General features: G+C 47.3%; 3 protein-coding genes across 3 annotated transcripts; 2 read left to right on the forward strand and 1 right to left on the reverse strand.

Annotated features, from left to right (window-relative positions):
- Positions 1-659: 659 nt before the first annotated feature.
- On the forward strand, positions 660-5,497 carry LOC108033875 (probable multidrug resistance-associated protein lethal(2)03659). The gene is made up of 6 exons (XM_017108518.3): positions 660-1,015; positions 1,204-1,458; positions 1,529-1,682; positions 1,742-3,540; positions 3,601-5,227; positions 5,288-5,497. The coding sequence occupies exons 1-6, from the start codon at positions 948-950 to the stop codon at positions 5,306-5,308; spliced, it is 3,924 nt and encodes a 1,307-aa protein (XP_016964007.1). The 5' UTR covers positions 660-947; the 3' UTR covers positions 5,309-5,497.
- Positions 5,498-5,873: 376 nt separating this feature from the next.
- LOC108033877 (60S ribosomal protein L30) lies at positions 5,874-6,907 on the reverse strand. The gene is made up of 3 exons (XM_017108520.2): positions 6,816-6,907; positions 6,563-6,753; positions 5,874-6,127 (listed from the first exon to the last, which is right to left on the reverse strand). The coding sequence occupies exons 2-3, from the start codon at positions 6,727-6,729 to the stop codon at positions 5,959-5,961; spliced, it is 336 nt and encodes a 111-aa protein (XP_016964009.1). The 5' UTR covers positions 6,730-6,753; positions 6,816-6,907; the 3' UTR covers positions 5,874-5,958.
- A 1,721-nt stretch (positions 6,908-8,628) lies between these two features.
- On the forward strand, positions 8,629-9,510 carry LOC108033876 (uncharacterized). Its single transcript, XM_017108519.3, has one exon. It carries the CDS (start codon positions 8,789-8,791, stop codon positions 9,131-9,133), a length of 345 nt encoding a protein of 114 aa, XP_016964008.1. The 5' UTR covers positions 8,629-8,788; the 3' UTR covers positions 9,134-9,510.
- Positions 9,511-14,047: the final 4,537 nt, after the last annotated feature.

A 14,047-nucleotide genomic window follows, 5' to 3' on the forward strand; every position in this document is an offset into this window, starting at 1 on the left:
TTAAAGACGGACCATTTAATCTAAACAGATTGGGAACTGTAAATAAGTAAAAGATAACCTTGCTTTACCTTAACAATTAAATCCAAAATAAATTTCACGAAGCCAAGTAAACTTTAATGTAGTACTAGCAAAGCTGCAATCAGTAGTATTTATTCATATTAAGAGAAATTACAAGGTCAGTTATCTTATCGCTTAAAGGTGCAAATATTATAAATAAATTGAATATTTTAATTCTGTTGTAGCAGATGCTTTATCTAAAGTCATTAATTTAGGGCGGGAAATAAATAAAGTAATCGAATCCAATATAAGAGCTTTATCTTATCGCCGAGATTTCCACCCCATTCTTTTGAGAGCTGGCGTCCAAGGAAACTAAATGTGAAATGGAATATGAAATTTAAATATTTATGAAGAATTGAAAAATCAAGATGATTTTTAAAATGGTCTGATGACCATAACAAAATTATGACTTTCAAGAAAAGGATGCGAATTTTCTGTAAAGCCTTTGCAAAAACCGCTACCTTCTCGTTGAAGGTATAAGGTCCACTCTAAAGTTCCGAAGGCCGAAGTGACCGTGTAAGTAAATATATGTATGTATCCAGAGCGGCGAAGTACATACGTCAGCCGATCGAACAGCTGATTCCGCGCTCGACGGGCGTTTGGTTTGGCATGGAAGCGTTCTGTTTTGCGACCATTGAACAGAATGATTGGAAAAGCCGAGCGTCGCGCACGGCTCAAGTGATTTGTTTATTGCGTATCTACACGCACACACACCGAGTGGAAAGTTTTCCATTCCCAATTGTTGTTATCACGTGTCGCCATCCTGATGCAGCATCTGTCGCGCGCAGAGTGGTTGGACTGAGTGGTTTATGTTGACAAATACCAATGTTGTGAAATACAACCGAACTATCTGTGAAAGCTTGTGAAATTGCGGGCCAATTTACATAACCATGCAGGCCAGCAAACTGCCGCCCAATCCGCGCGAGTCGGCAGGTATTTTATCCTCGCTAATGTTCTGGTACGCAAAAGTCAAATTATAGCGCTAAGAAAGCGTGCTATCAAAAGTACTTCACAAGTACATTTCAACTGACGCTGTGAAGTGACATCCGAAGACAACCGTTATCGGATACCACATATTGTTCGTAGCACAATTATAAATTGCCCGCCGTTGCGAAATCGATTTACATAATGCCTTTCCAATTCCAGCTTTGCCCTGCCGATCCTGTTCAAGGGTCGCAAGCAGACGCTCCAGCCGACAGATCTTTACCAGCCGTTGGACGAGCACGGAGCTGAGGGTCTGGGCGATGGGTTCTTTCGGGAGTGGGAGAACGAGGTGGCCCGGTGCCGGCGGAGGGGCGATTCCAGCCGGCATCCCAGTGTTCTACGGGTCATCGGACGCGTCTTTGGCTGGCAGCTCATCATCTCGGGCATAGTGATTGCCGCCTTGGAACTAGGAACCAGGTAAGAGCCCCCGGCCTTATCATCCAATTTGTCACTGATAATTAAACCAGCTACATTTACTCTGTTACAGGGCCACGGTGCCGCTTCTTTTGGCCGGACTCATAGCGGAGTTCAGTGAGCATGGAAATGGTAGTAGCTACTACGCCCAGCTCTATGCCATGCTGCTCATAGTATGCATCCTGGCCAGCGTCCTTCTCACACACCCGTATATGATGGGCATGATGGTGAGAACCACTTATCTCAAATTACATTTCTAGTTCATTACCAAATCTAATCCTTCCAGCACTTGGCCATGAAGATGCGGGTGGCAGTAAGCAGTGCCATCTATAGAAAGGCCCTGCGCCTCAGTCGCACAGCGCTGGGAGATACCACCACCGGCCAGGTGGTGAACCTACTGTCCAACGACCTCAACCGCTTCGATCGCTGCCTCATCCACTTCCATTTCCTGTGGCTAGGACCTTTGGAGCTGCTGATTGCCGCATACTTTTTGTACCAGCAGATCGGACTGTCCTCCCTTTACGGGATCAGCATCCTGATACTCTACCTCCCACTACAAACCTACCTGAGCCGAATCACCTCAAAGCTGCGCCTGCAGACTGCCCTCCGGACGGACAAGCGGGTGCGCATGATGAACGAGATAATCTCGGGGATACAAGTGATCAAAATGTACACATGGGAGCGTCCGTTTGGCAAGCTCATCGAGCAGATGAGGCGCAGCGAGATGAGCTCCATTCGCAAGATCAACCTGCTGCGCGGCATCTTGCTTTCCTTCGAGATCACCCTGGGTCGCATAGCCATCTTTGTGAGTCTCCTAGGCTTCGTCCTGGGAGGCGGCGAACTGACGGCAGTGCGTGCCTTCTGTGTCACTGCTTTCTACAACATCCTGCGGCGCACTGTGAGCAAGTTCTTTCCCAGTGGAATGTCTCAGTTTGCTGAGCTATTGGTCTCCATGCGTCGCATCGAAACTTTTATGATGCGCGAGGAGGCAAATATAATTGATAGCTCTGAGGAAAGGGCAGAGAAACCGGAAGAGGAGCAACTTTTGCTGGGAGGAGTCGAAAGGAAGGCATATCCCATTGTGAATGGAAAAGTTCCTGATGTCCTGGTGGATATCAAAGGCTTGAGAGCGCGGTGGAGAAAGGAGCACCATGATCCCGTGCTTGATAACGTCAACATGTCACTGCACGGTGGCCAACTGGTAGCTGTGATCGGACCCGTGGGATCTGGCAAATCGAGTCTTGTCCAGGCTATCCTAGGAGAGCTTCCGCCTGAATCGGGATCCGTTAAGGTTAATGGCAGGTACTCCTACGCCTCGCAGGAGCCCTGGCTCTTTAATGCATCTGTGCGCGACAACATTCTGTTTGGCTTGCCCATGGACAAGCAGCGTTATCGAACCGTCCTAAAGAAGTGCGCACTGGATCGCGATTTGGAGTTGCTCCATGGTGATGGCACCATCGTGGGTGAGCGCGGGGCCTCGTTGTCCGGTGGTCAGAGAGCGAGAATCTGTTTGGCCAGAGCCGTCTACCGCCAGGCGGATGTTTACCTTCTGGACGATCCCCTCAGCGCTGTCGACACCCATGTGGGCAGACACCTCTTCGACGAATGCATGCGCGGATTCCTGGGCAAAAACTTGGTTATCCTAGTCACTCATCAGCTGCAGTTTCTGGAGCATGCCGACCTTATTGTGATCATGGACAAGGGAGAGGTCTCGGCCTGCGGCACCTACGAAGAGATGCTGAAAAGCGGGCAGGACTTTGCGCAGCTCTTGGTGGAGAGCACTCAAAATGGCGGTGGAGAAGCCGTTCGTAAAAAGTCAGCGGACTATTCCCGCCAGAGCAGCACCATAAGCAGTGGCAGTGCCAAGGGCAGCTCCTCTTCCCTAGAGTCCATGGTGGAGAAAGAGAAACCAAAACCAAGCGCAGCGTCGGTGCAGGAGTCCCGTAGTGGCGGTGAAATTGGCTTGAGCATGTACAAGAAGTACTTTAGCGCAGGCTGCGGTGTCCTGGTATTCGCTCTGATGGTGTTCCTGTGTCTTGGCACTCAACTTTTGGCGTCTGGCGGTGACTACTTCCTGTCCTACTGGTAAGTGTATTCAAAGTGCGAAAATACATTTCTCAACTAATTGGAGGATCTTTTTAATAGGGTTAAAAACACCTCGTCTTCGTCCTCTCTGGATATTTACTATTTTACTGCCATCAATGTGAGCCTTGTGATTTGTGCTCTGCTCCGGACCCTGCTTTTCTTTAACATAACAATGCACTCCTCCACCGAACTGCACAACTCCATGTTTCGCGGCCTGTCCCGCACGGCTCTCTACTTTTTCAACACAAACCCTTCCGGACGAATCCTCAACCGATTCGCCAATGACCTGGGACAGGTGGATGAAGTGATGCCCGCCGTAATGCTGGATTGTATACAGATCTTCCTCACCCTGTCGGGCATCATCTGCGTGCTGTGCGTGACTAACCCGTGGTACCTGATCAACACGTTGGTCATGGTAGTGGCATTTTACTACTGGCGGGACTTTTACCTGAGTACCTCGCGGGATGTAAAGCGCCTGGAGGCAGTGGCTCGGTCGCCAATGTACTCGCACTTCAGTGCCACTCTCACTGGACTTCCCACCATTCGGGCCATGGGCGCTCAGAGGACTCTTATCGGGCAGTACGACAACTACCAGGATCTGCACAGCTCCGGCTACTACACCTTTGTCTCCACCAGTCGTGCATTCGGCTACTACTTGGATCTTTTCTGTGTGGCATACGTGATATCGGTGATATTGCACGGCTTCTTTAATCCCCCCCTGCACAACGCTGGCCAGATAGGTCTGGCAATCACCCAAGCGCTGGGCATGACTGGGACGGTGCAGTGGGGCATGCGACAATCCGCCGAGCTGGAGAACTCAATGACCTCGGTGGAGCGAGTGCTCGAGTACAAGGACCTGGAGTCCGAAGGAGAGTTTACGTCGCCGACGGACAAGCAACCGCCAAAGAGTTGGCCTGAAGAGGGTGAACTAGTGACAAAGGATCTGAGTCTAAGATATGTGCCTGATCCCAGTGCAGACTGCGTGCTCAAGGGTCTGAACTTCACGATCAAACCCAGGGAGAAAGTGGGCATCGTGGGACGTACAGGCGCTGGCAAATCCTCGCTGATCAACGCACTCTTCCGACTGTCATACAACGAAGGGGCAATAGTCATCGACAAAAGGAACACTAATGAAATGGGTCTGCACGACCTACGCAGCAAGATCTCGATTATACCGCAGGAACCGGTGCTCTTCTCGGGCACCATGCGCTACAACTTGGATCCCTTCGAGCAATATGCGGACGAAAAGCTTTGGAATGCCCTAGAGGAGGTCCACCTCAAGGAGGAAATTTCCGAATTGCCAACGGGTCTGCAGAGCAGCATCTCCGAGGGTGGAACCAATTTCAGCGTGGGACAACGCCAGCTGGTATGCCTGGCAAGGGCCATACTGCGCGAGAATCGAATCCTGGTGATGGACGAGGCTACGGCGAATGTTGACCCCCAGACAGACGCCCTAATACAGACCACCATTCGGAACAAGTTCAAGGACTGCACTGTACTTACTATAGCCCATCGTTTGAACACCATCATGGACTCGGACAAAGTTCTGGTTCTGGATGCAGGTCAAGTAGTTGAATTCGGTTCTCCCTACGAACTGTTAACTCAGTCAGAAGCAAAAGTGTTCCATGGGATGGTCATGCAGACGGGGAAAGCCAGTTTTGATCATCTCCTGAAAGTTGCTGAAAATGTAAGTACCTATTAATCAATTATAATAAATACGACTTTTAAATGTTTATATATTTTGCAGGCCAAGGGAAACCATATTTAAAGCTAAAAGCTTATTTTTTTAAACTGTAAGGCTATTAACGGGCTCAATTGTAAATGGATATGGAAGAGTTCCGTAGGTCAATGTGTCCTATCTTAATCGTCTGTACTTACAAATAGTGAGACAAAAATGACAATAATTATGTACCTATATATTTTTACAAATAGAAAAAGTATATTAATCGAATCAAAAGAGACCTGTATTGTTTTTAAACATGCTTTTTTTTTTAATATAAATTGCCTTCTAAGGAATACATAAAAAAGGTTTTAAAGATTCAAGTCAGTATTATTTATCGCCCTCAAAATATTTAGTTTTGCTTAGTATTTCTATTTTCCTCAGAATATCCCTAGGAGAACCATAAAACATAGACGTCTGATCAATGTATCTTAAATGTTTGCAAGTTATATCCGATAACGTTTAAACTTGACTAGCATACATATCATTTAGGACGACTGTGAGTTTCAGGACGTTTTAAAATTTAGCTAAACTAGGCTGCTGATCCTGATCAGGAAACTACTATGACCCTGTAAACAGATCCCAACACTAATGGTCTTAGTTATTACCAAAATAAGATAAAAATAAGTTTTTATTTGTAACATTATCTCTCCTCATACAAAACTTTATTGTGTCGTCTTGTTCGATTAAAAATAAGTTTAGGCCGACTCCAGCGAGCGGATGATGTCCGAATCTCCAGGATCGGTGATGGACAGAGTGCACACGCGGAAGTATTTACCGCAGGCGGTTCCCAGCTCAATGTTGGTGCCGCTGTAGTGCTGGACCTCAGTCTTGGCCAACATGGCGTAGTACTCGATCTCAGACTTCCTGCAAAGGCGAAAGAAGACATGGTGCGTTAGAATAAGCTTTTACTTATGGAAAGGAAGTTCTCCTTTCTGTTTTGACAGTCAGAAAGAGTCTCTAGTATAAAAAAGGATTCGTCAAGGCATTCGGAATCAAAAGGATCATCATAATATGGTAGCAAATTAAGGTTAAATGCTATAGTAAACACTTCTTACTTCTTACCCCATGAGCTGATAGGACCCGTTGTTGGTGGAACCATGTGGAGGCGCAGATATAAAGCGAGCCGGTCCGAAGCTTGGGATTGACGATTGAGTGTACTACTCCATAGTTTCCATCAACCAATCCGCTCGGAATCATACTTCTCAGTCAGCTCTAGGGCAGACTCCATATGGTTCCAACAAAAACGGCAACTTGGGCGCAGTGGAAATCTACTTCTTAGTAGCACATTGCGGGTCTCACCTCAGGGCGGGGGTGTTGCTGGCGATGAGCACCAGTTTGGCCTTGCCCTGGCGCAGGGTCTTGAGGGTCTGCTTGTAGCCCAGGCAGTACTTGCCGGACTTCATCACCAGAGCCAGACGGGCATTGGTGCTCTCCAGCGCCTTCTTTTGCTTCTTAGGGGCAACCATGTTGATAGTTCAAGTTGAAGAGCACTGCGGGTAACAAAACTATATTAGTTGGGTAATTTCAGCGGATGCAAGAAAAATACACCCACCTTCGTCGGCTGACAATTGCAAAAAGAAAGAGGAAGGCAGGCGGAAATAGCTAGCACGTTCCGAAGCGCAGAGTTGCATTTCGGGGTGTTTAAAACAATACAAAAATATTAGTCTATCGATATTTGTTGTATGATACTTACGTAGTGATTTGTGTGATAGTGGCAACGCTTTGTGTGTGTGGCTTCGCTAGTTGAAGAGGTGTCACCGCTAACAAGGTTTGTGTCTGCGGACTCTTTTGGCAGCGCTGTTTGTAAGTTCGCTAGTTTGGAAATGCCAACTTGTTTGATTATAGGCCTGCGCGGCAAATTTAAATCAACAACATTGGAAAATCTGTTTCTTTACTAACTTTAATTTCTGAATTAAAAATTTGAAATGTCTAAAACCTTTTTTGCCATTATTTGAGAAAAATTGTGTTGCTGGAAATATTGTTGCTAAACAGATTTAAAACCTGAAAAAAATGTGTCCAACACAAAGTTTACTCATCACAGGACTTTGCTTGAAAGTTTTGACAGTTGGTGTGTAAATTTAAGGATCTATAGCTGCATGTTCGGTAGAGACTCAGTGGATGCCTGACTGCACAACCCCTGGATTGCCGTGTCAAGCTTTTATGTCGAATTATTGAATAAATAGTTCCGCACGACGAAGGGGTCCGCAACGCCAAATGAATTATACAACATGGATTTGAGGGGCGGAATGGAAAGGACGGAGGCGTTGGCCCGGATCCGTGCCCAAGCCCGGCGTCAGACGCAGACCGGCACGTGACGACACCCCCACCCAAGGCAAACCAATCCAACAGTCATAAAGTTTCCTGTTCGCTCGTCCTGAGCTCATCATCATCGGCCTCGTTGCGTGCGTGCGCACTCGACTCGATTCCAGACAATCTGTGGCCTAGCCCGGCTTATAAATGATGCACAGGCCGTGGCCACTGGCTGCTGGCTGCCGGAGCGAACTTTCCGTTCGAGACTTCAACGCTTCGATTGTCGGGCCGTAATTCAACGCCATTTACGTGACCCCCACTCCGCCGTCGTCGTCAGACGGGGTCACATGCTGCCAGGAATGATTGCCCTTGCCGCCCGCACCATCACCGTGGGTGGTGGCGCCTCGTCTGGGCTCGCTGTTGTCCCACTTCCTCCTTTCCCGTCCCCGAACCACGCATGGTGCACCACGGATTGGGTCCAACATTTGGCATGGAGTCCGGAAACTCCAGCACTGGCTGGCTGGCAGGATGGCTGGTTGTCCTTGCCAATAGCCACAGGGAAGATCTGCACTCCCTGGGCGAAAATAAGTGCAAGTCCATGGACATGGCTTGGCTACTGGTCCCCATAATATAAGTATACATAATAAAGGACTCAATTAGAGGATTGACTCAATTCATTTCTCTGCGGCATCCTACGTGATTTGAACTGTTATTAAGTGCGGATGTTTGGGGTTATGATTTAAATGCGGGTTGTAAGTTACCTATCTCAGTTAATTACCTTTAATATAATAACTTATTTTGTCAAAATCTCTTTAGTTTAGTTCAACATTTGAAATTTTCAACTTGAAAATCTTTTGTGAATGAATTTCAAATACCCAAGCACCAAGCATTACTTTTGTTGAATTCCTAAGGCTTTAATGTATAATGTAAACATCGAATTAAATGCAAGACCATGTCCCCAACAGTCCATAGCAAACACTGATAAAATGTATGTTTTTCTCATAAATTCAAAATTTGATTGCACTAATTCGAATTATTACTAAACTTATCGACCAAGGCCATTTTTGATTCCAATTAAATAATTTTGTATCTTCAAACTAGTTTCCCAACTTGACACGTCAAAATATATGAATACCCCATGAGGTGGTATATGTAGTGACAATTTAAAGATATGTATAGATTTGTATAGCTTTTTTAAAGTCAAAAACTCAAACGGAATAAATTCAAAATTTTTCCCCGTCCAGACGACCCACTTCCACCTGGGCCTGGGAAGCCATGACATCGAGCAATGTGCAGAACACGTTCGATAGGCTGCTCCTCCTGCCGGGAGTGATTGGGGTCGTCCTGGTCGACGGCGACGGGGTGCCCATCCGGACCAACTTGCCCGAGAACGCTGCCCAGATGTACGCCAACCGGATGAGGCCGCTGGTGGCGCTGGCCCGCTCCATGGTGCAGGAGATGGAGACCGGTGACCAGTTGAGCTACGTGCGGCTGCGCACCCGCCGCCAGGAGCTGATGGTGGCCACCGAGAACGAGCACACGATCATCCTCATCCAGGACAACCGGGCGCTGGACGAATCCCGGCGGAGCAGTGCCGTCTCGCGGAGATTGTCGAGCTGAGGTGTGACTAGAGGAGTCGAGTCCTAGTCCTGCAAGCGGGCGGCCTTAGTCAAATGACATAAACAAGCTGCGCCAGCGGGGGTTGGCCGGGTGAAAAGACCTTGCACAGTACGAGCTCGCAAATCCCGAGCACAAAACTGAAATTGTGAGTCGGCATTGCAGCGCTGGGCAAAGCACGCAAAATAAAATCCACATCCAGGCGGGGTAAATTGTGTTTGCTTACCCTTCTCGAGGGTCGCATACTTTTCGTAAAAGTAACACTTTGATTTAACACTCGATTATCTTCGGATATCAACTTATAAAATTTAGTTTTCAATGTATATCGCAGTTCTTTGTGAATAGGGTGTATAAGAATAATCAAATTATTTATTGGTTAATCCTACAGTAGGTTTTTAATAACCATACAAAAAAGTAAATGTTTTTTGCCTTATCGAGTTCAATTAAAATAATTTAAGTTTCATCCTGAATTCAACTTGAATCATTTAAAGATATGGGATTAATTAGGGTTCGGTTCCAATTTATTTTATTTTGAATCTTAATAAACCTAGTTTTTTACATTTGTTGTTCAATAGATCATAATGTCATCTCCTCGTGTCCCTCGGTGTACTTTCGAAGGGTATTTAAGGATTCGGTCTGCGGAGTAGTTCCCCCACTTTTTTCCTGAGTTCGTTTCGATTGCTGGCAACAACCGGCTGCCGTCACGCCATCAAGCATTCCTGCCAGCAGCAACAAAAACATCGAGAAGGAGGGCCAGGGGGTGGGGAAGGAGCGGGGGTGGAGGACCCGCAGAGCAGCCTGTCGCCTGCACACTCACGGACACGCACACACCCACACCCGCCAACGACACCCACACCCAAGCGCTGGCACACTTACACAGCGACACGCCAGGCTTTACACGCCTCCGCACGCGTCACACGAAAGCACGAAACCAATTTAAGCACCCACATTCTCTCACCCAATTAGTCGCACACAGCTCACCCCCACCCCACCCCACCCACGGCCACATCCTCGTCCACACTGGCATATCCCTTACCCTTACCCTTACCCTTACCCTTACCCTTACCCTGACCCCGCAGCCACATCCTGGCGAACCCTCCTGCTCGTTTGTCCCGCCCACGCACACTCTGTCGGGCTGCTTGTCGTCCTCGTCCTCGCCAGCGCCATCGTCGTCGCCCTCGAGTCGAGTAGAGTCGAGTCGTTATCCTCGCGTGCGCACGCTGCATACTTTCCGACTGGGCCCGACTGAGGGGTAGCAGTGGGTATACATGGCAGACATCATATAATAAGTTCCTTAATAGATCTTGCTCCAAAATTGTATTTTAGCTAAATAGTAAAATATTAACTCTTAAAGTAATAATTCTATCACTTACTAACTAATGTTACTTAAAATAATTTTTTTTTTATAAAAAGGAGAAACTAAGGTTTAAACTTGTAATGAATTGACGATTTTATTGTCACACTGTCAAACAATTCATTTTCTAAAGAGCATTAGGTATTCAGAAAGTATTAAACTGCGGAAATTTAATTGTACACTTCAATTAACCATAACTTAACTATAAGAAATATCTGAAAAAGTGTGACTGTACACATAACTTGCCTATACTATACATAACTACAAATAAACCACATCTTTACCATCTTAACCAGAACTTAACCATAACTAACTCATAAATTAACTATATCTTTACTAAACCTTGACCCATAACTTAACCACATTTAACAAAAAATAAACCATACCTAAGCCATACCTTAACCGTAACTTAACCATTACTTTCTTAACGAAACCATGTAAGATAAAACATTATTTCGTTGAAGAGGCTTGACTGATATTTATACCTACACAATAGGTACCATGTAGCCCTTAATAGCCCGACTAAAATCGTTGTTGTTGCCAGTGTGCCATCATCAGCGCCATAAGTAGCAGTCAGCAGTTGCCTCCGTCAGCGCCAGTAAGTTGTGCCGCCTGGTGGTGATGGTGTCGCCATCGCAGGGGCGGAGGCAGGGATGGCCGTTGTGGCGGGGGAGTTTGTGCGCAGCCACGGAGAGTGTGTCTGAGCGGGAGCGGGACGGAGGACCAGGGACCACGGACCACGGGACTACCGAGTGCAGACTACGGACGGGGACGACCGACACAAGCGACACGATAATCTCGCACGTCGCATTTTTAGTTGCTGCTGCTGCTGCCGCCACAGTCGTTGGTGCTGTAGAATGTCCTTGTTGTTGCCGACGAGCTGCCACACCCACCCCGAGTCCACCGCCCACCGCACGAGACCTGGAGTCTGGTCCTGGCAGAAAGCCAAATGTGGCAAGTGGCTGATGTTGCTGCCGTGCCGACGTTGCTGTTGCTGCTGCCTTTGCCGTTGCCGTTGCCGTTGCCGTTGCCCTCCAACGTTGCTGATGTTGCTGCTGTGCTGGCTCACAGAACGGAGCGGGGGAGACGAAGGACGATAGGGATTGGTATTTGCCAGCAGACGACTTCGCAGGATGCGGAATCCTGTGTCTGCGTCGAGTTGTCGTTGCCTCCATTCCAAATGTGTGTGCTGGGGGCGAGCGACCGACAAATGCTTTCGAATTGCCATGACAATCAAACCGCTTACACTTACAGTGGGGCACAGTTTTCAGAGTCTATATAATAGTTTCAAAAATAAAACGTTTCTTACGTCAACATTTTCCTTCGAGCGTCGTATTCATAAAGATTTATAAGAATTACAATTTTTATTAGTAAGTAGAGGAAGTTAAACATTTTAATAAGTAAAATGCTTCAGTCACCCCTCTTTTTTAAATTTTTTACAACTAAATCTATTTTCTATCCTTTAAAGTATGCTATTATCTCATGGGTAATAATTCCATGACTGATGCATCTGCTAGTCCCATGCAAATATAAAAAGAGGTATGTTGAAATAAAAATATCTTTAATAATAATAAAATGTTATGAACGGCTGTTCGTTAATCCCTAGGATAGGCCACATGTTTTAAAAGTCGGGCATGCTTGAGATACATTTTTGTGACAAGCTGGTCGATCATTCACGTTACATATCTCTAAAATATAAAACTAATCTGAAATATAAGAAAAATAGCCAGCTTGTGCCATTTTGAAGTACCCCCTTGGGATGTGCTCTGTCCGACTTTTTGCCGCTTGTTTTCGGGTATAATCATATCCCGACGGCAGCTCCAGGTGTATATACGGCTTTATCCGACTCGAGTAGCCCCAATTAATGCCACACTGTGAGGCAATATCAACAAGCGTCTGTTCCTGACGACGACGGTGCTCTCGAGGGCCACGGGACACACTTCAGCCAGCGCCTTTTTCATGCCGTTGCGCCTTGACAGCCTGCGAGTGGGTGGGCTGCGGGTGGGTTGTGGGTTCGGGTGTGGTCTGGTCTGGGCCTGTTTATTATCGCCCATCAGCGACCGCCCAAACCGCCTCTCCTGGTGGAAGTTTCGCCGTTGTCGCCGAGCGAGGATGACAAATAAAAAACTTTGGCGAGGCACGGAAGCCTGCTGGCGGCAGTCGCATAACGATGTCGGTGACTGCGGCGATGACTCCTTCCAGACCCTCCTCCCTCGTAACTCTCCTGATCCCGCCCGCCCTCAAAGGCCCGCCAGAGCCCGAGTCCTGGGCACAGACTGGCGCACTTTTGAAGTTTGAGCTAAGTGACATGCTGTTTATTGTCGAGAGTGTTAAAATGTGCGCCCTGTGTGTGTGAGTTGCCCGTTTCCCTGCCTTATCCTCTTCCTGCCGCTGTCTGTGCGCGACCCACTCGTGGGCTGTGTGTGTGGCTGGGTGTGCGGGTGGTTGCCACTGTGCCGAGCAAGAAATTATAATGCCAAGCTTGAACACCGCACGCGCGCTTCACCACGCCAGTGTCAAATTAACACTGAAAAATATTTCGAACTCGAGATTAGTTCAATTTAAAGGGAAAGAAATTCAACAAATTTAACCCTTCTCCTTTAATGACGCTATAATTTCCAACCTGTTATAACGCAGCTTGCTCTGTAACCCACTTTAATAGTTGATCAAGATCTGTTGATGATGAGTTGGCATAAATGAGAGTTAAAAAAAAAATTTATCGAGGAATATTTGAACACGGCACTGTCAATTGACAATTGACTTATAGACTTTCCCTCTCACAAAACAAATTTAGGACAGTTTAAACCACATATTAGACTTATAATCCAAAAATGGATGCTTTCCACATTATTACATTTAAGTTTCGAACACTTTTCTTGCATCTCAAATAGCTTTAATTACTAAATGGAATGGAACAGAATATAAGCACGGGGCATTTATTATCATTTATTTATTATTTATTCTTTAAATTTCGAGGTACCCGCTTCGCACCGTGCATCTTTTCACTAAAGGTTCTGCATGTTTCGGTTCACGCTCTCGCCGCCATGCCGCCAAATACATACAAACAGACAGGCGACGACGGCGGAATAGGAATGGCTGGCTGCTCCTGGCACGGCCGGCTATGTAATCCATGGATGTGCTATGTGCCATGTGCTTTGGCAGGAGGACGCCAAAGTTGCCGGCTGTGGCATTGCGATGGCATCGGGCCAGGACGACGGCGTTCGTTGGCTGCCTTCCGTCCGCTCGTCCGCGGCACGTACTTTAGAAATTCCATGCAGATGTGCGCCGCACGCCGAGACGTGTGTTTTGATTTTCAGGCAAAAAAGGACGAAGGGGCGGTTGTGGATGGGAGCCCCAGAGGGAAAACAAGCAGCAGGACCTGCGGGCCGGGCGGGGATGCGGTTGGTTTGGTTTGGCAGGTTGCGAGCTTCTGGGGCTAGGCTATGGTTCGGTTGGCTTGCATTTGGGGACTGGAGACCGGGGGCCCGAGCAGGGGATGGGAAAAAGGACTCCTGGCAGTGGCAACGCACGAAAGAGCAGCCAAGCGAGCAAGCCGTGAAAAA

The sequence above is a fragment of the Drosophila biarmipes genome, chromosome 2L (genome assembly GCF_025231255.1).
Source record: "Drosophila biarmipes strain raj3 chromosome 2L, RU_DBia_V1.1, whole genome shotgun sequence".
NCBI classification, from domain to species: Eukaryota; Metazoa; Arthropoda; class Insecta; order Diptera; family Drosophilidae; genus Drosophila; species Drosophila biarmipes.